The following is a 26,291-nucleotide window of genomic DNA, read 5'->3' as shown; positions in this document are numbered from 1 at the left end:
TGCCGTGGTTGGGGGCTAAACTCCTGCTGTGGGTCTTCAAATTAAAACTGTATGTTTGCACAGAACTGAGGGGCCAACAATAAAAAGTATCCTCCAAATCGCTTATGGTGCATTTGTACCCTGTGAGGCGAGGAGGTGCCTAAAATCAATTAGCACATTCATCATTTTTTCCCCCACAGGGACTCCTGCTGTCTGAAAATGACAGCCATTACTGGGAGCAGTGTAAAATCAAAGCGGTGCCGCCGTACCGTTGGGGCTGTGGGCCAATCAAACGTCTCCCTCTGGCTTGAATTATGACATGAAGCTCTTTAAGTCAGAGCCATGGAGTCAAAGGAACCCTGAGTGTGCATAAAACCGATGCAGTGCTAATACAGGACAAGCATATTCACATAAATATGAGATAATTACATGACGGCGTCACGACCGGCGGCGACAGCACATGATGGATGAGCTGGGGAAAGAAAACATGAACAAGGCGAGCGGAGAAAGAAACAGGGCTACTGGTGTAACACAAACTCTGGATGGAGCGATGGGAGTGAAAGGCAAAACAAAAGATGGATTGACGGAGGAATGGCGGAGGTCTTAGTGTCTTGGGCCCCGAGTATTACCCCTCTCCTCTCGCCCGTCTTCTATTTCTGCCTTTTAAGGAACTCCATAACTTCAAGTAGATAATGAGTGCCTTGAAGCAGGCTGAGTAAATCAGACCGAGAACAACAGAGGGAGAGGGAATAGGTGTGTGTGAGGGGGGTGAGGGTGGTATGAGAAGCAGTGGGAGACAGTGAAAGGAAGAAGAAGATTAGACGTGATAACAAATGAAGCGGAGAGAGGCCGAGTGGAGCTGAGCTGAGGGAAGACGCATGATAAGATCTTGCATTAACTTAAAAGCATACTTTAATGAAAGTCCGCCAAGAGCTTAAGAGAGAAAGAAGCAAAGACAGGTCCCATGCAAGGTTAGGAAAATAAATGTCAGCAGTGGATGTCTTTGAGTTCTTGATTTTTGCGTCTAACCTTCGAGTTCCATTCTCACCATTCCTTACACTCGCCATGTTTATCTATTTACAGTCCAAACAGCTGCAGTTGGATTCCCGCCTTTCTTTGACGTTCTTTTCAAAATTTGCAGCAGAGGGAAAACATTATACAATCCAAAAACTTCAGCTTTTCTCTGCAGAGATGTGACTTTGAAGGGGCCTGGAGGGGTCGCCGAACAATTCAGGATTCAAAGAGACCGCGACCTCATCACTGGCTTCTGATCAACAGTGATTGCGTCAACTTTAAACTTTGACCCTTATTGGAATCATATGTGTCAGAGAAAGGGCCAAGGAAAATTGGTTCAAACAAACATACTTGTCGGGTTGTCTTCTTTTATTCTTTATACAACTAGATACAAGTTAAATATGGTACAAAAACAAAAAACTTTTTCCTAAACCTAACGAAGGAGAAATCCTTCTTCCACTGGGCACGCAGCGTACAAGTCATATACTTCCTCCAGGAGCCTTTTGCAACACAATGAAGACCTTTGAGTAAACGGTCTGAAAATGTGAGCTGTTATCCCCATTTGTAAGGTTCACCATGTCGAGACGACAGAAACTCGCAGACGTCTTGGAGAGAGATCAGGGCAGTGATGCAGCCAGGAGAGGACTATAACAGCAGGCCTTTTGTCCTGCCTCAGAGCACAGCCATCATTGAACCTGCTTGGTTTCAAATAAAGCGAAGGGTTACAGCGGCTCTGATCAATAATTTTGTATCAATATTGGCTCAGATGACTGTGTGATAATTATCATCCAGCTAAACGAGAGGGAATATTGCACCGAAGTTAATCACAGCATCACTCAAAATACTGCTGGTTGTTAAAACCTTTGCAAGCTGTGCTTTCTGGAGTTGCCAAAAAAATTATAATTAATGACTTCAGGTCAAAAAATGCATTTGAAATCTGAATCAAAACCCATAAACTGTGTATACAGATGGATGACACGTCTCCACTTCCTCCCACTGTCCAGAAATGAAGCTAAAATATCCAGAGTAAAAACGGTGGACAGGTCAGCGGGGATCCCAGACAAGGTGCAGGTTGGTCGGCTGGTCTTGTAAAAGCGTCCAATCAGCCCTCAGATAACTGTCGGAACAGGGTCTCTGATTGGCTGTCTTTGAAGTTTGGGACAAAGTGGAACTGGAGGATCTCGGAGAACTGCCCCAGGGTGCCAGACCCCCCCCCTCCCCGGCCTTTTTGATGGTCATGTCTGGCCCATGTACTTGAAACACAAGAACATCTTGGACTCTCTGCTCAATAGGAAAGCAAGGGATGGAGCGGCAGTGGCGAGGTAGCACGGATCCATATGTTCGACCAATCGCGAGTCAGTCTCAGCTGTCATTCATGACGTTTTCACATTGAGTAAATGAGTAAAACCAAACTTAGTGGTTGAATTAACATTGGAACATAAATCAGTGTGACAATATCTATCTAAAATCATATTTGGGAACATTTTTGTTTATTTTTAAGTTTCGTCCATGTCCCATTCACCAGCATGGAGGAGGTGGGATTTATGAAATATACTGCAGCCAGCCACCAGGTGGCGATCCAGATGTTTTGGCTTCACTTTGGGGGAACTGTCATGTCGTGGATCTTTACACACTCTATGGTTGTAAACACAACTTGTTTATGTTGAACTAATGAGAAAATAGGCAGCATAATGAGATGGCCTGCGTGCTTGGAAAACTGTTGCTGCTGTAGACTGTGAAAAAAACTCTGACTGTTGTACTCTTCAGTTTCCTACTTCAACGTCAAAGTGACAATAGTTGGCCTGATAGAAAACAAATAGTCCCCAAGCTCCAAATAAAAGCCTCGCGTGACGTCAAGGAGCAGTCCCACTCTTTGCCCTTGTTTCAAACTCTGTCTCTGTTTTTACTGCGTCTCTCCGTTATTTTGCTTTTCCCATTCGTACACTTCTCCGAGGCTAAACCGCAACAGTTGTGGGAAATCAGTGCCAGCTGTCAGCACTTTGATTTGATTGTAGAATGTGTCAATCAAGCCGGGGCACGTTGAACAAATTCTAATTCTACAGTGACTCGTTATTTCGGCTCCCTGCAAGCTCTCAGCTGAGGGATAAATTTTGACTGTCGCACAGAACCAAGGACCAGTGCATCTGATTTGTGTTCCTTCGATTCAGCAAACTCAACTTGAAAGCACATTTTATGTAAAGACATTTGTTCTGAATCCCTTTGAATAATCTTTCTCCTTGCATTAGCTGCATGTCAGGGTTGCATGGCAGCTTCAAAAAAGATTATTTTCAAGGTAGAACATGTTTCTGAATTCAAACACAGACATGTGCAGCCATTTGTTACACAATCTCCTCTCTGGATCATTTGTGGTGGCGGCTCTGCAGGTTTGAGAAGAAAAGTTCAGATCTCTGTCAAACATCAAGTTGGTGTCACAAATAGGACGTGAATCTTACTGGTTCATCTGGTCAGGACTCCCTCTAAACTTCCCTTACTTGCTCTTCCCTGTGTTTCTTTCCAGGCAGACACACGAGAAACATGCCTTGCTGATGGGTTTTGTTCCAGTCTTATTGTCCTCAAATGATGAGAGACATAAAAAAAGAATTAAAGAAAGGAAAAGTCAGACAGCGTGACTGAATGAAGAAACAGCATCGTATTATCATGAGTTTTTTTTTTTTTCCAAGAGGACCGTAAAGAGATATGCTCTGTGTGCTGTCCAGGCCTGGAATGGGAAAATATTTGGTTCTGCCTTTTTGAAATGATGCGCTGTGGGAAAGAGAGAAACCCCCCCCCAGAAAGCTGTGATCTAATGTGTTGGTTGTGTGTCTGTGTGATGTGTCTTCTATGTGTGTGCACAAGACACTGTCGAGTGTGAGAATAAAGTGGTCTGATTATAAATGTCATTGTGTATCTTTGAGTTTACTTTTACGCTGTGAGGGAAAATACTCTTTTATTCAGCCACATTGTGGAGAAATCCTGGAGTAGAATATTTTGTTGTTGTTTGCAAATATCATAAAGACTAAAATGAACTACGGATAAATTGTATGACTCCCCCAGACCCAATCCTGTTGTTTCCTCAAGATACAAATATTTTAAAGCAGGTCACAAACACCAACTTATATGCAGATGCAGATTTAACATTGCGAGACAAGGTTTTTTTTTTATCATATTCATTGATTTCGCAGAGAATAGTTCATGGATCTTGATGAAATAAATCAGGCACATTTAAGGGATACAATTGTGGATTACCAAATTTTTGGAGGTCTAATAAGCGATCATGATGTTCAACATAATGAATGATAATGAATTGAAGACGCTTTGCAATAATCTATCAGAGAATATCAGGCTTGCAGAGTCAGTTCCCTTTTTTATCACTCTTTTAAAAACACACTTTTGTCACATGACGTTTATCGCTGTACTTAACTGTACCTGTACTTCATTTATTATAACAACATGCTTTTGGTCAGGTTTTTAAGTTGAATATTGTTTTATTTTGTATTGAAGAGTGCTATACAAATCTTCTTCTTCTTCTTCTACTTCTTCTTATTAATATTATAATCAAGGAAAATTAAACCCAGTAAAAAAGTGAGGCACATCCATTTTTTGGCAAGAACAGGAGTCCATGAAACAGAGGAAGAAGCTTTATCTGGCTACACAGACAGTGGTCCACTTATCATTGGTTTGAGTCTGTTTATGAGACTTGTTGACAAAAAGAAAGGATGTAATATCACCATACTGAGTTTTTTTAGGTTAAAGGTGGGATTGAGGCATGTTGTTAGGGTTAAGATCAGAGGCGATGTAATGACGCCTTCTAAGTGTGAGACTGTGAGTGTGTGTATGTGCAAGAGTGTCTGTAGTTCTTCCATAATCTCCTGTCTTCGTGTGTCCCACAGACAGTTTAAAAGCTTTCTATTTACCTTTCGCACCAATCTCGGGGATGGACGTGTGTGTGTGGAAGAGTGTGAGCGCTGCAAGTCGTCCTGGTGTGGGTGGACAGCTGGTCCAAAACAGGCGTTTTAGTGTCTAACAAACCGTGACATGTCAAACATGTAATGTAGACCGCGACACAGCAACATGTAAAATGCCTCATTGACTCCCACCCAAGGCCTCGGGGAAACGAAAAGAGTAGAGAGAAAAATCCTTTTGCTCGCACAACCTACTGCAGACATTAATCATAAATGATATTTTACGAGGGATCGGGAGATATATGATTGTCATGAAAAAAATGAGCCAAACAAATGTACGAGGGGAAGTTCCTGGCTGAAGCTGCTGGAACCACCTCAGGATACAGCTTGGCTCGGGGAACAAAGGTGTTGAGATGTACCCTGTGTTTGGATATGTGTGTTTATCTCACTCTGTCTCTTTCTCCACTCTGTTTTGAATTTGCATGTCAGTGTTTTTGCCAGGATGCATGTCAGTTATCAGACTTATTAGGTGCCATCAAACCTCCATCATCCGTCTTTCATCTCTCGCCTTTATCTTACTTGTTTTCTCGTTTCATGATAAAATGAAAGATGAAAGAAAAGAGCAGAAACAAAAACACAAAACTGCACGAAGAAGCACACAACCCCTCTACTGAGCTGAAACACCTGAGATTCACGATCATGCAGACTCAAACGTGGCAGAGCATCATGAACAGACATAATTACTCAAACAGGACTCAAGATTTATTTTTCTAATTCTAATGGGCTTTTAGACAAAACCACAAAAAACACCAAAAGACCATGACTACAACAAAAATACACACCCAAACAGGCATTAACAGAAAAAAACAGTATAACAAGAAGAAAAAACACAAAATAATGGGATAAATATATTGGGATTTTAGATTTGAGCCTCCTGCATCCTGCCTGAGCCTCAGAGTAATGACAAATTCACCCGATAACGGATGTATTTAGTTTTTACAGAACTGAAAGTTGGACAAATCTGAGGGTTATAGACTTCAGATTAAACATGAGAATCTGCCTCCAGAGTATTTGTCCCTGTAATTTGCAATGGTCAATAGTTAGAAAACATTACACTAAAATTAATGTTTCTGTTTGGGTTTAGAGAACAATTCATTGATCTTGATTAAAAAAATCAGGCATGTTCAGGGGAGTGTGTGCAATTTGGTGAAGCTCCAAATAAAAATACAGATCCAGTGTTAATCTAGTTGGTTGAGGGTGGTTTCATAAGTGTTGGGCCCTGTCTGGGTGCCATTCTATTTTTTTTCTGTAATCTTGCATAAATGTTGATAGAGCCGATCATACAGCACGGCTGCAGTGTTTATGGGCCTGAGTTCAACTTTGATTGACTTTGATTAATGTGGATTTGTTCAGTTGAGCTGTGTGTCTCACTCCTTGGCAGATGCAGTGGAGAGAGTGAAAAGAAAAGAAGAAGAGAGCTTTTTGTTTTGTTCCGGTGTTACACTGTGGGCTGAGGCCTCTACAAAAACACACTGGAAAATATCTCATGGACGTAGTGTAAGTTCCAGTAGGAGGTGAGAAGGGGGAAGAGAATTGTTTGTTGTCTTATTATCCACAGCAAATCACGGCTCGCTTCTCTGGACTGAGATTTACCCTTTCCACATGTGTGATGTCACGACTTTTCACGGTCAGGTAAGACTTCTGTCAGACCGTAACACCCACACGATCACACACACACACACACACACACACACACAATCCATTCAACCATCAGATGAATGAACGCCCAGCCCCAATTTTCTCCCTAATTACTTTTGAAAACATGTCGAGGAGCCGAGCAACACGGGGAATGACAGCTCGCAGTGTTTTCCTAAGGGACTAAGTCAACAAGCACAGACACTGACATGAAAGAGCTCACACATCTCTGCGGTTTTGCTCGCTCACACGGACAACCAATTGATTAACTCATAAATCAACCTCATCCCAGGCCCCGGGCACTGGAGCGCCCCTGCACCCCCACTCCCACCCCCACCAACCACCCAAAAAAAAAGCTGTGAGAAGCTGCAGCCCAACCCTGTAGCCTCCAGCTAAGTAAGTGGAGGCGGGATGTTCGCCGTCATGGCAGAAACCCAGCAGGAGGGTGAGGCCAGGTGGGGCAGGTAGAGTGGGTGCAGAGGAATAAGAAAGAAAAACATTTAGGGTGGGGTCATGGAAACAACAGGTAAAGGATTAGTTTAGTTATTCTAACGACAGGGAGGGATGGAGACGGAAAACACAGAGGGGCTCAGAGAAGGATACAAACGTGTTAAAAGGACAAAGCAGGAGATAGGCTGAATCAAACACTGTGTAACGCTGCCAAACAAGGAGAGACAGATATGGAGAGAATGAAGGAGAGAAAGCGTAGAAGAATGCAGTAAATCCCTGAGCGACTGAGCAATTCTCTGGAGAAAGGAAGGAGGAATTTTTATGTGCTGCAGGTGAGCAGAGCGAGGGAGGGAGGGGGGGAGGGAGGGAGAGGGAAGAGGAGACAGAGAGAAGGAGATAGACAGATGGAAAAAGAGGCCGAGAACGCGGGGGTGGCCGAGGGAATTTAAGGGAAGCGTGAAAGGGTTCGATTGTAGCAGAGAAAAGGGCACACATGGGGTGAAAATGAAGCGAAAATGAGATAAAATGACACAAAATGGCTCCCAGTGCGGGTCAGAGAGGGCCCCGACAAAGGAAAGAAGTCGAAGAGACATATGGAGAAAAGATTGGAGGACAAAGTTTGACAAAAAAAAGGGATAGAGAGCAAAAAGGACAGAGGAAGATAGAATAGGGAGGAAGAGGAGGTCTGAGAACGGCTCGACGGGTGCATCTGTGCGTCTTAAAGGAATAGAACAGGTTTCGGGGAGATCGGTCTATTGGTCAGCTTCGACGATATCATCACACACCACAATCATCGTGTGACTCAAAAACCGTATAGAATGTTTCATGGGGATAAGAAAGATTAATTTTTTTACTTTTTTTGTATATTTGTACATATATTACATCAGTTCACTTTTATTGCAAGTGTTTCAGATGGAAACTCTGTGAACTCTGGTGAATTAAGATACATTCAACCCTGGTGAATTTCTCCTCCTTTTAATATTATCACTTTGTATAATCAAACTTTTTATAAATAAGTACTGCAAGACAGTAGGGTTAAAAGTTTTTACTCACTTGCCATTTAAAATGTAGCTTTCAGAAACATATTTCAAGTGTTTTAAGACGTATTGTTTGTGCACAGCCTCCTTTAAGGACGCCCAGTGGCTTTTGTTTGCACACTGCAAATTGTCACTGGACAGTTTCCTCATCAATATCACTCTTGTTGTCAAATCATGTCATGTCTGACAACCCTCTGCATATTTACACTTTTTTTTTTTCTCACTGACCTCTGGAAAATGTGCAATATAGCTTCAGTCAGTTTGGTATGGAGCAAGGTTATAAATACTCAAATACCCACAATCCTCAGGCATTCGACTGAAATTGACTCAGTGGAATGTTGAATATATTTTCATATTTTCAATAATTAGCTTATGATTAGATGTTTCTTACTGAACTACTTGAACTCTGCTTATAATTGCTTTTAATGCAATTGCTAATCTTTTGACAAACCAAAACCTTTGAGGTACTTCAACTACCAGCCAGCTAATGGTATCTGTGCAGTGAGTGATCCTGACTTTATATATCCACAGATTGTATGCATCAGACTCTGTTTACATGTCTTGGGGGGTACTGTATATATATATAAACAGTCGTATATCGGGCTGCCCATGCTAAGGGTGTTTACTAGCATGATATCTATAATGATAATGATGAGAGCATCCACACCGATAAACGATAATATACAAGTACACGCGGAGCGCTCCAGCTGTGTTGGAGCAACAAACGTCTTCTCATCTCTGTTAATAATAACAACAAAACATTTAACCACTGATTCCAAGAGTGAGTCCAGTTGCATCCCAGATGATCTTCTTCTTACTGACGTCTTTATAGACACTGTTTGTTGTTTGTTTAATCAAACAGAGGTGTCATGTCATCTGCCATATTGAACACGATGTGTTGAATGTGACACCCTGTGAGTTTGGATTGGCTGTCAGTGTTTCTATTGTTCCTCAAATATCTTTGAAAGTGATCCCGATGAAATAATTTTCCACAGTCGTTGATATTAGGGTTCAAACAAAATATTTATAGCACTTCTTATTGGTGTGGACAGTCTGTTTTGGCCCTAGAGGAGACTGTGATTGTGAATTGCCTCAGATGAAATCCCAAATGTGCGACCCAACTGTCAGCGGTCCTGGTGCAAGGTTTTGACCAGGAAAAGTATATGTGGAATAAAAAGTAAATTTTTCTGATTCTGCTGCTCTGTTTTTTTTATTATCAGTTTGACTTGACGTCCTCAGGGGGACACAGAGGAGTTTCCCAGAATCTTGGTGTTTTTCTTTGAGACTGGAAGGCGGTGGAGTGTGGAGCAAAGGACCCATGAGGTGCTCTCCAAGAGCGAATATAAAGGTCCTCAGCGAGATGGCCTGCACGTCCCACCCCTCTGTGGGTCATTAGTCTTGCATTAGATCACAAGATGCTAATAGACAGACGGGTCTGTCTCAGCAGCGGCGTGTTCCTCTGCGAGCAGCTGCCTGATATAGACCCAACAAGCCAATAACGTTGATGCCTTGTCACTCAACTCCACTCTTATCGAAGGGCTCGCCAGCAAACAGGGCTCAGCTATCCTGTTACGTATTAGTTACAGCAATTTGTCTCTGCAGCGCTGACAGAGTGAGACAGACGGAAAGAGACGGAGGGAGAAAACAGTGAGTGATGGCTGCTCGATCGCTACGCATGACAAACCTCATTCCAAAGACGTTCTGACACATCAAGATAATGATTCACACACGTGCTGAGTTTGCAAGCCCACACAGGGGCAAGACAATACACACACACACACACACACACACACACACACACACACACACACAGGCCATACAAAGCTTCCATTGTTGACTACTGGCAGTCCCTCAGTCACTGCTTACTGAATGTCAGAAAACACACACAGCCTCTTATGTAAGTGTGCATGTGTGTGTGTATACATATGTGTCATGTCTTTGTCAGTGTTAAACTTTTACCCCATATAGTGAAAGTCATGAGTGTGTGATGATGTGTCAGTGTTGTCACAGTCGACTTCTCGTCCAAGTCACTTCCTGCTCGGCCTATCTGCTGCTTTTGTCAAGATTCACGCTTTGCCGCACTTGTTTGTCAGAGCCCTGCTCCACACTTGTGTGTGTTTTTTTGTGTGACGACTTTGTGTCCGGGTGGGTGTGTGCAGGTGTGCGCCTCAGAGGTGATGGAGGGAGGATTCTCATTGATCCCTTAATATCTGGCCCGAGGCGAGGAGGGGGAGCCAGAGAGCTGCAGAGAATGTGGGAAAAAAGTGTAGTCGAGAGCAATAAAGCCAAAACAAGAGAGACAAAGAGGAATGAAAGATAACAGGTGAGGAGGCGATAAAAAAGAGTGGGTGTGTAAGACAAGAGACGTGAAAAAAAAATAAAGATAAGACTGACAGAGAGAGGGAGAACGGCGGCTTTGAAGCAGACACAACAAGAGAGCTGGGGTTTGGATTATAAGGGCTGTGTTTGTACCTGTACCTGTTTGTGCTCACGCAAATCCCTGACTGTCACAGGTCAGAGGGATGGTTTCTTTTGGGGGTAAGAAGAGGAGCTTCGTGAGATAGTGTGATGTGAAAGGAAAGCAAAGTGGGAGGAGGAATGATGCAGTGGGAGGTGGGAAGCGAGAGATGAAAGGGAAAAAAGAGAGATCGTAAATTTTCACCCGGACAGACAAATAAAAACTCTCTCATACCGCGCCTCAATCGCCCCATTTTTTTCGTCATGAATGTGAGCCGGCCTTTGTTTTCCAGAAGTCTCCTCTCCCCTTGTGCCAATCACTCGTAACCATCCCTATAAAAACTCTAACCATTGCAAACAAAAATCCCATATGCATTTTTGTCTTTCCTCCCAACGGGCTCCCAAATGACCAATAACACCACACTCTGTACAAAAGCTACTATTTATTCTCTCTTGAGTAACAATACAGTATTTTCACACTGGAGAAAAAATAAATAAACATCTTGTTCAATAAATATTATAGAGATATGATCCATAACCTTACGCCACGTCATCTAAGGCACATTGCAAAGACATAGCATTACATTTATTCTGAAAAAACAAACAAAAAACATCTGTAAATAAAGGAATGAGATCGATTTCTGGTTTTAAGAGGGACGAAAAATCCAACAAATTTTTGTGCTGAGGAGTGCGAAGTGACGAAGAGGAACAGTTTGACATTTTGGGAGCATTCTTTCCGAATGTTATACGAGCAGCCTGATACCACTCTCATGTCTCCCTGTTAAGACATAAAGCTCAAACCAGGTGATGGTGAGCTTAGCTTAGCACAAAGACTGAAGTCAGATTTACGATCAACGGAAGGGAGGTGCCGTCCTAGATACCTACAGTGTAGCTTTAGATTTATGGTTCGGCGTCAGATTTCGCCCATGGATAGCACCACGTCAACATGTATTATTAAGGACCAGGTCATGTGGTGCTTTAATCGTATTCTACAGGAATGGTACTATTGCAGTATTTTCATTGAGTGCCATTGTTATGGTTAGCAGAAGTGCTGCAGTGGAAAAGGCTTCAACAGATGATCTTATGGAAACTTTGAGACAAAAACACAAGCAGGCCGTTTTGACCAGTCACGGCTCTTGTGGTCACCATGTGGTGTCTCGCTGCTGTAGCCTTGATGTGCAGTCACATTTTTGAGGAAGTGCATATCAGCTACAGTGCAGCTGCGGAGCCAATGAACAAAGCTTCTGCACTCTGTGGCATCAGAACACAGAAGTATAGAAGAAGCTCAACAGCAGGACCTGCTGGGAACCTTCAAAGTTCTCTAACTAACAATCTTGTTTGTTTACTTTGCTCACATGTGAAAATGTGCTTTCAGAGGGAGTTTGAACTACCACAGGGTTTCAAAATGAAATGTTTATATGACGTAATTATGGCGGTGTTGTAAGTCAGTAATTAAGAGAGTTTTACAAACACCTTCCAAATTGCAGATTTCCAAAGGCCTGGTTTGTATGAATCCGTACGTGTGTGTAAACAGAGCGATACGATGACGGTACAGTCATATGCCCAGTGTTACATTGTGCAATGAGTGTTAGAGACAATAGTATAACAACAATGTCATATCAGCTTGTTTGAGCATTTGTTATTGTTTTTGTGTTCTCGTCTGGAGATATTTTGTAAATTAAAGGTGGACTGAGATATTTTAAAAACGTAGGGGGAAAATATCCACTCAACAAAAAATCCACAGTAGCGTAGACAAGGCCTCAGTGCTGGAAATGCAGATTGGCAGGTTGTCTGTCAGTCTTGAGGTGAGAACGAGACTCTAGAACGGCAACCTGACACTTTCACACTTTTGTAGTTGATCTAACAAACAAGAGACAATATGTTAAGTGGTATTGTACTGACAGATTTGAACAAAGCAAGGGCTGTTGATAACCGCCGCATATCAAATCAAGAAAGCCCAAAAAAAATTCCCAAAATGTGTGAACTGTTTCTTACAGAAGACCTTTACTGAGGTTTTTGCAGGACAATAATTCCATGATAAAATATGTTTATAATGTTTCTAGCTCTGGGATAAAATCCTTATAAAGTGGTAAAAGTTATGAGCACTGAATCAAAAGCAGCAAAGAAGTGAATTGTTTGTTAAGGCACCAAATACCACAGTGAGGGTGAGTCTGTGTATGACCACCTCTGTGTCTGGACAGTATGTGTAGCGCTTTTATAGAGTTACTGTAACTGACCGGCCATCTTGTGATTACTCAGCAGTACCCCTCTGCCCATTATACCCAGTGCTGAACCCCCTGACTCACGCCTCCTCCCGTCTTCCTGTCCCTTTCTGCGTCTTCCTCTCCTCCTCTTCATCCCTCTGGTCATTTCCTCCCCTCTGCTCTCCTTTTGTCTTTTACCCATTCAGAATAATTTCCCTTCTGCCTTTCGAGAAAATGAAGTTTGCTGATTCACACTTCTGGAGGTCGCTGAATCAGTTTTCGCTCAATGGCTGCACTGTCCCTCTCGCTGCCTGACGCTACGTCTACCCTCGTGCGTGCATGTGTCTAACCACCTACAGTGGTATTTCTGTTGATCTATGAGCCGTGAAGTCCGGTAACTCAGCCCAGTCTCAGCGTGTCTCGCTCAATGAGCTGCTATGTGCATTAGGAGGGTGACAGTGCTGGTAATGTGTTGGGTTTTGTGTGTGTTATATTCCATTAGCGCCTCTGGTGACCTGCCAATTCGTGCTTCATTCATTTATTCCAGTACAGTATGAATGAATGCGTTAAAGCATGAGTGTGTTTATGTGCGTTTGTCGGTCAAAGCTCTCAGTTTGTTTCCACCCGGATTTTGTGCAATTCGTTATGGGTAAGATTTCCATTATACTGCACATTCGTGTGTTTGTGTGTGTGTGTGTGTTTTGTCTCAGTGTCCCGTCCCGTTGAAGTGTCTCAACCTCTTAGTCTTTTCTTGAGGCGGTTGAAGTCCTTCGCCGATCGCCACAGCCAACTCTGCAGCTCCCGCAATATCCAAAACCCCTCCACCTTCCTCGCGAAGTCGTTCATCGTCGGCCGCACAGACAGGAGTGAGGAGGAAGAGGAGGACGAGGAGGAGGAGAGCAGCGGGGTCAGAGGGTGCGAAAGGAGGGATGTGCCCCTTTGTAAAGACAGGGGGACGGGCTGGGGGAGGAGGGTGTGCCTCTCACCTGCTCCGAACTGGTAGAGGAGGGAGAGGGTGGAGAGGGGAGGTTGGAGTGTGGGGGGGAAGAGGGAGCGAGGAGGCCGACGCTGGTGATAGAAAGCTGAGGAAGAGGAGGCCGCCTCCATATTTGTTTGCTGCCCCTCCTCCAGCATTAACCCTCTGCTATTCACCACAAAAAATCCATCTTCCTTTCTGATGGTGTCTGTGTGACGTGAGTTCAGGTTGTAGCTGTACTGATTGTTGTTGTTGTCAACGATGGTTGGTTGCAGAAGGGAGACGGATCTTTGCGTGTCCAGGTACGACAATTCGACCCCAGGTTCCGACTGCCTCCCCTCCTCCTCGCCATCCTCGCTGATGCTCAACAACCTCCTCCCCCATCTCTCCACCCCTACCTCTCGCTCGAGCTCCTCCTCTCCCTCCTCCCCTGCTCTCTCGTCTTCGCTGGCGGTCCATATCCTGCTCTCAGGCTCCTCCCTCTTTCCTCTCCTCCCTCTTTCTCCTCTTCCCTTTTCCCTCGATCCGCCACTCCTTCCTCCAGCTGAAGTCGTCTCAGCTCTCCCCCCCTCTTTTGCTCTTTTCTTTTCTATCAGGTCCACGTTGACGCCATCCTCGCGATCTCCTCTGACCACCCTCATCCCACTTCGTTTCTGGTTGTTACGGTGACCCGCTTCCGTCCTAGTCCCGGCTCTGGACCTATACAGGCTCTGGCTCATCAGTGGAGCTGGCCGGTCGCCTCCTATCCCACTCTGAGGGTATTGCAGCTCGCCAGCGCTACTTCTCATGTTTGCAGATGGAGGAGGAAGCGTGTACCCGAGCGTGGTCATCAGCGCAGATATAGAGCCCAGCAGTCCGTCCAGGCCCGTGCAAAAGTGCAGCAGGGAGGTCTTGAGGGAGGGGCAGAGGGTGGAGCGGGCTAGCTCCCTGACAGCCGCCAGCAGCACAGAGTAGGCCTTCTGGTTCTGGGCAAGTCGGGCTTGGTTCTCCAGGCCATGCCACAGCTCCAGGCGGGTGGCGGCAATGGGCAGGGACAGAGCCGTGCTGTTGGGCCGCGGGGGGGAGAAGTCTTTCTCGTTGAATGGAGGGCCTAGGTAGGTGAGCTGGAGGAGGTAAACCAAAGGAGGAGAAAGTAATGAGAAGGTTTATTGGACAATTGTGGTTAATTCAGTTTTATAGCTTGGGCCGTCATTCATTACATCACTAATAGCGGCTTAATTGCTCCACAGACCAAGAGATAGACAGGCTGTAAACAAGGCAAGAGTTTAGGCAGTTTATCTAAACCATTCAATATGGACCTGAGAGAAAGAACTCCTGTCATGTTTGTAGTGAGATCTCAATGCATTGAAAAACTGTGTGTGTACAAGCACAGTGTGTCAACATTGAACTAACTAAACTGTGACGCATGTTTACAACAATGACTTTACAGTAAAGCTTTGTTTTCTCTTCCAAGTGAGTTTGGCAAACACATGGGTTTGAAATTTCCAGACATGTCAGACGTCTGTCGCTGTATTTCAAGATCTCTTTAGTTACTGACATGACAACATGATGAGTGTAATTTTATGAGTAATCACCCAAACTATGAAAATAACATCCAAGTTAGATCAAGTACTTTAAGCTAGCGAATGGCCATTCAATGTAAAAACTATTTTTAACAGCAGCAACATTTTCTTGATTGAACACAAGCTTTCAGGAGTTTTGTCATAACTGTGACGTTGCCAGAGGAGAGACGGATAAATTGTTGTTGTTCAAAATAAATATACTTTTTAACTGCCTTGCAGACCACAATTTAGCTTTTCTGAATTAAACAAACCAATGCAAATGTGTTATTTTATTATTTATATTTTGTTTGTTTTTTACCTGTGGAAAGAGTAACTTTAGCTTCTTCTGTCTCTGGTCTCTATGCAAAACCAAGCTAATCAGCGCCTGGCTGTAGAATCATATTTTGTTATTTCTCTTTTATCTACAAAACAAATTCCTTAAACCTGAAGTTACAGATTTTTGCCCATTTGGGAAAGTGGAAATAGGTTATGAATATTGATATATTATCACGCTTTGAGTTACTAGGACATCCACCAGGTTCATTTAGGATAAACTATTACTATATTCTCTCTCTTATTGTAGCTTTTTTGGTCAACTTCCCCTATGTAAGAATATGGATCATAACCCCTTTAATGGGGACCTTTGCAGTAATTGTGATTAAAGTCATTTAGAGGTTAGTTGTTTTTCAGGAAGTACTTTTGTCTATGGATCACATATTCATTTAATTTAAAACCCCAAACTGGTAATTAAAAGAAAACATGATTCCCCCCCCGCCCCCCTGTTGGCTTTGATTAATGAGAAATCATACTGAAACAAAAAATTACTCACATATACGTCTTTGATTTCCTTGAGCTGATACTCCAGGTACTTGGTGAGTTCATACGTGCTTTCTATCGAACTCCTCTCACTGGCCAGGTTGTGTGACGAATCAATGGCCATCACCATGGCAGCAGCCAATAACAGGATGAGCTGGTGTTGATGGACTGTGGAGAGATAAAAAAAAATAAAAGACTCAGGATTCTGATTAAGTGACTCAGACAGTGTGAAATGTTTCTTTAATGACAATCATGGGTGATAATTAACACACAGCAGAGGCATTTGTAATCATAACAAAGAGATAAAATTTATCTCAGCTATTATTTTCTCAAACATTTTGTGATCATTTAACTTGAAGCTCTCAATTAGTTTGATGGCTTGAGACCAGACACAAATCTTCTCTGGCAACAGTTTCCAAGTGTCGCTCTAAAGTCACCGTTCACACTGTTTAGAGGGATTTCTTACAATATTCTGGTTTATTTCCTTGTCTCTATGGCAATGGGCTCGTATGTTTACATATTGCCAGGTCAGAGTCATCTGACACTGCCAATAAAGCTTTTTCCATTTCCAATCTAATTTTAGCGGTTTCTGGCCGTCTGAGGTTTACTCTGGCTTCAAATAAAACCTCGCCTAATAGCTTCAGACAGTCAGACAAATGGCTCCTATGTTCAGCGAACCAGCCTGTCAGGCGAATAGCAGCTTAAAGACACACACACACACACACACACACACACACACACACATACATACACATTGACATAATGCATTCCTCCAGCCCCTTACATTACCATTCATCATAACTACATGGTTAACCCTAACACCAACCTAACCCTCACCCTAATCTACACCGAATTCTAACCCTAAGAGCAAGTCTCAACCAACAAAATGCCACAAAATGTCTAGACTTTATTAAAGATTGTGGTCTTCCAGTTTGAGAGCAGGATTTATTGATTACATGATTCAGATTTTCACACAAAACCCTGCGCTCACATTCAAATGACCCCTGCTTGTGCTTAAATTTGCTCTGCTTGTGCTCGAACTGTGCGCTTGCACTCAGATATTTTGTTTCTTGGACAGATCTCCTGCACTCCAGCTTCAGCTCTTCTCCTCACGCTGCTTCTGTGCCTGCATGTAATGTCTCCTCTTGGATTTTTTTCCTTCTACAATTCTCTCAAAAATTCCCCAACCAATAGAATTTCAGGTGTAGCTTTGACAATTGAAACTGCCCCGCCCTCGTTATGGGTAAGTTAGCTTTACTTCTGACGGGAATCCGGTGAAATAATAAAGCCGTGGAGTGTGGGAGTGCATGAGCCCAGTTAAATTAACCATCTGTACTGGTCTCTCAAAGAGAGAAACGCTAACACATCCACAAAAAGGGTAGGACAATTTCATATTTGAGTGTGAGCACAGGGTTTTGAGTGAAAGCATTTCAAAATATGAACAAGAAATCAATAAGTCCGGCTCTCAAACCGAAAGACCACGCTCTTGAATAAAGTCAGGAAAAAAACTTTACTCACAAAGACATAGAATACAAGTACACACACACACGATCAAACTTAAATACTGAACCCCAACACCCAAACACTAAAGTGAGGACGTCCAACACTCATTCTTGTCCTTACAATATACTCGTACAAGTAGACACACACACACACACACACACATATTCATGTCTGACCGATACGGTGAAAACCAAGACATGTGGCTTTCTTTACAATCACAAACATTAATGTGTTTGCATCAGTTGTGTGTTTTCTGTGGACGTTGTGTTTATGTGTCAGTGTTTGTGTAGGTGTTGTATGTTACTGTGTGAGTGTTTGTGAGAATGTTTGTAGCTGTAATTATATATGTTGATTAAATTCACATAGCTGAGAGTTTACGGTGCATGTGTGTGTGTGTGTGTGTGTGTGTGTGTGTGTGTGTGTGTGTGTGTGTGTGTGTGTGTGTGTGTGTGTGTGTGTGTGTGTGTGGGTGAAGAGGGGTCGTTAGAACAGTGGAAACCTTTTAGTGCCCCTGTCTCTGGTTTCAAACAGAGAAAATTGAAGCTGAAAGCTCGTTTTCAACATTAAGAAACTTCACGTTGATCCACTGATCTCCCCTGTGCTCTCTCTCTCTCTCTCTCTGGACGCCGTCGACCTCACACTTCCTCCTTCTTTTTCTAACTCCATCTCAACACTTCCTCAGCCGTTCACCCGAGCGCGGTGCACATTTCTCTTGGCCATCTCTGCCCTCCATCATCCCCGTTCGCTCTCATCCTCCTGACACCCAGACTGCAGGCTGCAGTGATTCATGCTTATAATTACGGACAAAACATGCTTCTGTTCAACAGGTGTGGAATATGTTCCACACAATGTGTGTGACCCTGTCGGCTTTGTCTCCCTCTCTCTCTGACGCACCTCGGGCCTCCTGTTGCTTCACCAACCAAATTCTTTTTCTTCTCCTGAATTAGTCACATACACTCAAACCTTCCTTTTTCTTTCTCTCTCAGCTTCTCCTCCCCTCTTCTCCTCCTTATCTCTTCTCTGCCTCGGGTCAAAATAACAGCAGTCAATTAACCCTGATTAGCTCTCATACTCCCTTTCTATCGCCCCACTTTTTCCCCCCTCTCTCCCTTTCATCTCTCCCATCGTGACGGGCCCCTGAAGGATGAATAAGAGGCTTTAAGTAGTAGTAGTTTGAACAGATTGCAAAACATTTACCCTCGACACGTTTTCAATGGTTCTAAGAAAACAAGTTCTGACCTAAAACAGTCAACACCTTTTTCCTCTTACTCAACCGCTTACATTTGACATATCGGTATGCACTCCCTAACAGGTCTGGGTAGAAACCTAATGATGGCATGTGCTCTATACCGCTCTTTATGTGAAAAAATGTGCTGCCTGCCTGTCTGTGCAACTGAAAACAAGAATGTGTTATAATTGCACTAAGCGAGAAACGTTTAATGCATCCAAGAGGAAAATGTCTTTCTACACCTCTGTCAAATAATTATGAAGAAAATAAAGTCATGAGCTTGACAAGTGAGGATAATCACTTTGATTATGGTACTAATTGCGACGACGATCATGGTGAGACAAGTGACTTAATTACTCTGCTCCCACACAACCACAGTTATAAACAATATATTCATCAAATGTCTGGAGCTGCAGAGACAGACTGGGGAAACTGACAGTTCCAAATTAAATAAGATTAGAACCACTTGTCCTTAAAGTGAGAAAACCTTAACAAACAACTTCCCAGGTGCTTGATGGTGATTATTCCACCACATCTTCCTCACAGCTAGTTTCTAAATCCATGTGTTTGGGCCTGGGCACCTCCCACACGCTCCCACACACACCTTGAAATCCGTCAACTAAGACAACCCCCCCCTGTCAGCCAAGCCTCCTCCTCCGACCTCCTCAACTGCAGACACCTTCATCACCTGTCACGTATGAAACAGAAAAGCATCTTTCAGTGACACTCGAACATTTGGAGCTCATCAAGCGCAGGGTCCTCCCACTGAACATCCTCCATTAGCGTCAAAACACCCCGAAATCAACATGACATCGTCGACTGTCGGAGTAAACAGCCCTGGAGGAGAAGGACACACAGTGTGCAGAGAGGATTGAATTCAGAGGGAATAAAAAAGGTACAGAAAAAAATGAAAGCCTGGGATGAGGGAGAAAATTCTCCTTGGCAGAAAGCGACCCAAACTGATCCAAACCGTTTCCTTTTGTCTGCCGCCACATGCTCGGAGATGATTGCCAGACGCAGAAGGCTCTTGTTGTTTTGATTGAGCGCTGACATGTCTAAAAGCATCCTCTGCTGCGGCTAAAAACAACTGCTCTTTTGTACAAGTAAACTGAGAAAACTCGAACCCACAGCCATGTTGCTGTTATATAATATTATACCGGGTGACTACATTATAGTCGGCATATAGCCTGACTTCAAGGCGAGCCCTGCAGGCTTGGGGCTGTGTCTGTGTACCTGGCAGTGGAAGCACACTCCGCAGGGCAGGGTTGAAACCAGAACATTCTCCGTGGGAGGATTGCGTTACAGCAACACAGGGGTTCCCTGCAACGACCGACCATGACCCGCCTCTGTGCGCTCATGTGCGTGTGACTCTCTGCACATTTTCTCTCACATAACTATTAGGGTTACATATGCACTCACAGGGGAGCTCCATTATTCACAATAGATCTTTTTTTTTTGTTATTTCGTATGTGTGTTTTCGCTGATGTAAAGACAGATGTGACACTCCGGAGTCTGGCTGCCATCTGCCCAACAGAGCTGAGCATGAGGTTTCGGGCGCCAGAGCTTCTGCACTCCAAATAGGTCAAAATTAAACACCACCACGAGGGTCAGGGTTCAGAGGTGAATTTTGGGATGGAAGGTTGCGTTCAAGGGCGAAAAAGAGCCTTGTAACACATGTGACGTTCTACACTGCAGACAGTGTTTTGGTAAACCAGTGACCCAGTGTTTGTGGGTGTTGTACAGGCCTAACGCTCTCCATCCAAGAGGACTAGTATTTCATGTTTCCCAACATACACCACCACTTGAGGTTTGAAACAAGCACTTAAAAACAGAATTTGGTATTGTGGGAAAAGCATGTGCGAGTAAATGTCTCCAATCTGGTCCAGGAAAAACTACCATCGGTGCCAAAAAAGGTTGCCCTCCGTTGCTCTAACCACTTGAAAAGAAGTCCTAAACAGAGTACATGGAAGATGTTGTAAATCAGGTCCAAATGAGATGTTTATCATTTCCAGTGCAACAGTGATTAGGATGGCTGCAGTTAATTGTAATGACATGATCTCGGTGAGCGCACATTGTAAGACTTTGACACGATTCAATATAAATCAAGCCATGCAGATGGACTTTGAAGGAAAAAAAAAAAAGGTTGAAACATCATCTGTGGTGTGTTTTCCAGAGCTAAAAGTCCTGTTGCTGTAGGCTACATCCTCTCACTCTCCACACTTCATTTGTATCTAGTCACTCATCCGCTGCTTTAGAGGACAGTGACCTTGGAGACAGATACATCTGGACAAGTTTGATACTGTCGTTCCTGGATGTCACGTTGTGAGTGAATAAGTGTCGGGTTTGAGTTCAGTGTGTAAACTCATCTCAAGTTCAGCTTCAATCCCACATTAAGCTTATTGAAATGCAGCCACATGCGATAACTTGAGTCAAAGTCACACTTTTAAATCTCATTATCTCACCAACTTAACTGTCACATTTCTTTCTCTGAATCTGCACCGATCCTTCACTTTGTCTCACATATTTGTTGTGATCACGGCAGAGCTGCGGCCACATCGTGGCTTTTTTGAAAGCAAAGACCTGTAATGAGCCAAACCCGAATTTGAGCCAAATTGTTTGTTGCGTAGATTTTTAATAATACTGTTATAAATATAATAAATATAGGCAAATATTTGCCTCCCATCTTGAAACTCACCCTAAACATAAACACACCTGTGCAGGACGCCTAGGGGCAAAAACACACATCAGCACACACTGATGCGAGGGACTGAGACACATGTTGGTTCTGCCGCTTATAGGTGAGTGAGGGCGAGCGGAGGTGGAGGGGTTTGACAGTCTGGGGTCAGGGTCGGCGTTGTGTGTCTGTGTACAGTTACAGGCCAGATTTATGTGCAGTCTGTACTCAATCAAATGTGCATTCCTCCACTAACTCAACACACACAAATGTGCACACACACATGCACGCATAAGCATCCGGATTGTGCAGTCGGGCGTAGATCCACGTATGCACCAGCCTTATACTGAATAAATACATATAAACAAACCAATGTGCACCCACGCACACACTCAGACATATGTGCACACACACCAACACACTCACACACCTTCCCATCTCTTGCAGATTTTTGTTCACACTGAATTTCAGATTGATCCTCTTGGCCCTGGACACACACTCGCTTTGCCAAACAGCACAAACGACCCCAAAACAAAAATGCGAGAGAAAACACACATTTAATGCCCAGAAACTGTTCAAACATTTCTGTCTGATCACAAAGTCAGTGTCCTCCGTCTCCCTCATCACCTTATAAGCCAATCTATCCTTGCCTCTTTCTCTCTCTCTTTTAAATCTGTGGATTCCACTCGCTCCGTGCTTTATCGCCATGTTTGGTTTCAATTTCATTGTCGCTTGATCTGTCCCCCCTCCCTCCGTCTCCCCACTAAATCTTCCTGAAACATCGAACTTCCATTTTAAAGTTTACTTCCTTTCTCTCCCTAATTACTGTTACCCTCTCTTCCTCTCACTAATTGGTTCCACTCGTTGCCTCCATCAACTCCTTTCATTCCTCGCCGGCCCCTTTTTCAGACCCTCGGTTTTTAATTTACCTCCTAATGACTTAGTTAAGTGGCTCGGCAGAGTCCTGGGCGACACTCATGTCCTCTTGTACTGTGTTTTAGTTTGTGTGTTGTGGTTCACTATTGCTGTGGCAGTATGGCTTCCATGTGTCGTCTGCTGTTCGTATTTTTTGTTATTTATCGCTATGCATGGGCGACCAAACTAGGGACAAATAGAGTCATACATTTATTTGAGTATTTTTGTACATGCCACCTTGAATTTCAGCTCCACGGCAAAATGTTTTTTTCTTTTTAACTCCACTAGCCACAGTTATGTTGTGTACTGCCGATGAAAATAGTGTCAACCTAAAAATTCCTCATTAAATACACAATGCATCGTTTATAACAACTCAACAATGTATAAAACTTGAAGTTAGATCCACCCTGATCCAACACAGTGTTAAAAAGCAGCATCAGTCCTAATGATCAAATCCTTTCTGCCTGAGTAATAAATACCTTTACGCTGATGACACTGTTTTTCTGGATACATATCTTATAACAGTAGTGTCTATTTTTATATTGTGGTGTTGCTCCTTTTACTTAACTGAGGGATCTGAAAGTGAGGACAGATATTTGTGGGCCTTGAAGGATCGAGACAGAGGGGAGGAGTAGGAGGAGGAAGAGAGGATTTGAGAGGAAGGGGGGAGAGGAAAAGGTGGTGGAGGAGGGGGTTTCTGAAGCGAGGGGCCATGTTAATTTGGGAAAAATGTAAACAGCATGTGTAACTGTTCAAAGCGTGACCGACTCATTTTATATCATTCCCCCCTTCTCTGTGCTCGCTCTTTCCCTCTGGGTGCTGCTAACTTCTGTCAATCTGCACTGCATTAACCCCTCTACCGCCAGTTCCTCCTCCTCCTCTCTCTCTCTCCCTCTCTCTCTATAAACCTCCCCCCTCCACACATCAGCTTGACATCCCTATATGTATATATATTGTATGTGTATGTGTGTGTGTGTACACATCATGAAGAATTGAGGATGGAGCTGAACGAATCAAAAGATGTGAAAGGTTCACTTTATCCTCTCTTTCGCACATCTCTCTCTCTCTCTCTCTCTCTCTCTCTCTCTCTCTCTCTCTCTCTCTCTCTCTCTCTCTCTCTCTCTCTCTCTCTCTCTCTCTCTCTCTCTCTCTCTCTCTCTCTCTTCTTGGCTGTGTTTGAACTCACTGGTCCAACACCCACACCCACACACACACACACACACACACACACACACACACACACACACACACACACACACACACACACACACACACACACACACACACACACACACTTTTATCTGAAACACAGACACTAATTCAACCCTCCCGGCAATAACAGGCCTTGTCTCTGAGAGTGTTTATGTCAGCATTTGTGTGTGTGTGTGTGTGTGTGTGTGTGTGTGTGTGTGTGTGTGTGTGTGTGTGTGTGTGTGTGTGTGTGTGTGTGTGTGTGTGTGTGCGTGTGTGTGTGTGTGAAAGTCAAAGGTGGCATGTTCCTCAACAGCAGAGGTTGCTGTGTATTTATTTGCTCTGAGAATCAGGAGCAGCAGCAGTTTGCTCTGCCCTCAGCTCTCTGTTTATTGTCGATCTAAAGTTTCACCAAGTTTGCTGATGTGCCGAGGAGCTGGTTCACATGATCTGACCACCTGAGACCAGGAGAGCGAGGGAGGATGTCATGAGATGGAGAGGGAGAAAGGGAAGGCAGAGAAAGAGAGGAGAAAGAGAGAGGAAGTTGGTGATCTACTGTTCCACACATCACTTCATGGCACAGCCGCACTTTGGTGTCTTTCCCTCTTTCTCTCACCTCCTAGAAGACATGGAGCAGCAGCCGCACCAGTCCTCCCAAGGGGAAAAGTGTGTGCGTCAGTGTGTGTGTGTGTGTGTGTGTCTGTGTGTGTGTGTGTGTGTGTGTGTGTGTGTGTGTGTGTGTGTGTGTGTGTGTGTGTGTGTGTGTGTGTGTGTGTGTGTGTGTTCTCTCACACCCTGACTAACGTGAATCATGTACTTTCTCATATCAGTGACAGCTAACTAGACAGGGGCTTCAGTTGCCTCCGACCCTTCGACTCCTGTCATTTTTATTGTGAATAATACCCCCCCCCCACACCATTTTCTCTCTCTCTCTCTCTCTCACACACACAGATTTTGTCCAGTCTCTTCTTCTTGCTCTCTCTTTGCACTCTGTTCCTCTCTTGGCTGGCAACACATTTATTGGCATATATCTGAAAAATATAAAATTACTTAAAAATGAAATAAAAATGTTCCTCTGTGTTCATATCGTTTTTTTTTGTCCATTCATGTTTATTAGAAACTACAACGTATATCTAATATCCCTTGACAACTTTTTTTGGGGTGTGATGATGAACCTCCAGACCCATCTGTCTCTTCATTATTAATTTTCTAAATTATTCAGAACTACTATTAAACTATGCATGCTGCGGGTAAAAAAAACAAGAATAAATATAAACATAAAAAGACATTTGGATTAATTTCTTTCCAGGGTTACAAAAACGTAATTAACATAATCTAAGAGCATGATAATAATTCGATTTTTAAGTTTAGGCTGCATAGTTTATTGCGTAGTTAAACTCTAAGAAATATAGAATAGGATTTTAAAAGTGTAAAAACACACACCAATATATTATGTAGCAACTAGTCCTGCTCTTGTTCACAACATTGAATATACATCACACATTAATAGGCCCATTATCAAACTGAAGCAAAAGAAATATAGTAAGTAATTTTTACTATAGTTTCATGTGGAAAAAGCAAAGAATATGTTTCTTGCTTTTTAAAACTTCCATCAAATGTTTTATCTTCTTGGTCTTACCTCCGCACAAACTTGTCATTTTCTCCAAATCCCTTTATTCCGTTGTGTGCGCTCTCTGAGCTTCATCCACTGCACGAGCTGAAATAAGCCGATGATGATGATGATGATGAGGATGATGAGGATGTTCTTCTTCCCTCGTGTAGATTAGTCAAAAAAACTTTTCATCGGCTCAACGCAATCTGCTCCATTCCCCTCTCACAACAAAAAAAAATCAGGTGATGATTAAATCCTGTGGATGGAAGTTAAATTGATAATAAAGATAAAGTACTCAGAAAGGGGAGATGGAGGTGAAATATTGACGCTCCTCTGTCCTGGTGTGTGTGGTCTGCTGTGTGACAGACGGAATGACGGCGGACTCTTTTTGTACCTCCTCCTCCTCCTTCACTTTCCTGCCCCTGTCTCTCCATCTTTCTGTCCTCCTCCTCCTCCTCCTCCTCGGTGCGGGTGATTCAGTGCGCTGACGCACCGGCGGCTCAGCTCGGTGCGGAGCCGCTGAACCACGGGACTTGTTACGACTCATTTCTGTCTCCTGAACTCAACGCAACCCGACTGCTGCCTGTTTGATGTTTAATCGGATTCCCTCGGATAATAAGGTGCAAGTCAGGGAGACCTGGGAACCCTGCGACCCTCAGATCATCCAGGAAACGAGGAATTAAACTCTGACAGACATGTGTGATTTTCTTTTTTTCAAATAACTTTTTTTAAATTGTTCTTTAATATTTATTTATTCAAATTAAGAAAAACGACTAATTAAAAAAGTCGTCCTTGTGTAACAGAAGGCCCTAAATCATCTTAAAATAATTTATATAACCACAAAAATAAACTTTAAAATATCACTGAACCGTAGGATAATTTTTTTCTTCGTCAATAAAGATGATTTAAAAAAGCTTTCATTGATTAGACTGGTGAAAACAGATGCCATTGAATATTCTACTAAGGGCTCTTAATTTTAGAGGCCTCATAAATTGTGATCAAGATACATTTATACACTTATAATGGGAATAATCCGTCTGTTTTACCCCCTCTCTGTTTCTAAGAAAATGAGAGGAGACAAGTGTTTGCCTGCTCCA

The 26,291-nt window shown here is 43.3% G+C and overlaps 1 protein-coding gene across 1 annotated transcript; it reads right to left on the bottom strand.

Annotated features, from left to right (window-relative positions):
• Positions 1–10,958: 10,958 nt before the first annotated feature.
• Positions 10,959–25,548, bottom strand: clcf1 (cardiotrophin-like cytokine factor 1). Its single transcript, XM_035162319.2, has 3 exons — positions 25,222–25,548; positions 16,085–16,239; positions 10,959–14,817 (listed from the first exon to the last, which is right to left on the bottom strand). Exons 1-3 carry the CDS (start codon positions 25,238–25,240, stop codon positions 13,471–13,473), a joined length of 1,521 nt encoding a protein of 506 aa, XP_035018210.2. The 5' UTR covers positions 25,241–25,548; the 3' UTR covers positions 10,959–13,470.
• Between the last annotated feature and the right edge of the window lie 743 nt (positions 25,549–26,291).

This window comes from Hippoglossus stenolepis, chromosome 7 (assembly GCF_022539355.2).
Source record: "Hippoglossus stenolepis isolate QCI-W04-F060 chromosome 7, HSTE1.2, whole genome shotgun sequence".
NCBI lineage: Eukaryota > Metazoa > Chordata > Actinopteri > Pleuronectiformes > Pleuronectidae > Hippoglossus > Hippoglossus stenolepis.
Note: the sequence above shows the minus strand (reverse complement) of the source record. Positions and strands in the feature narration are given on the sequence as shown.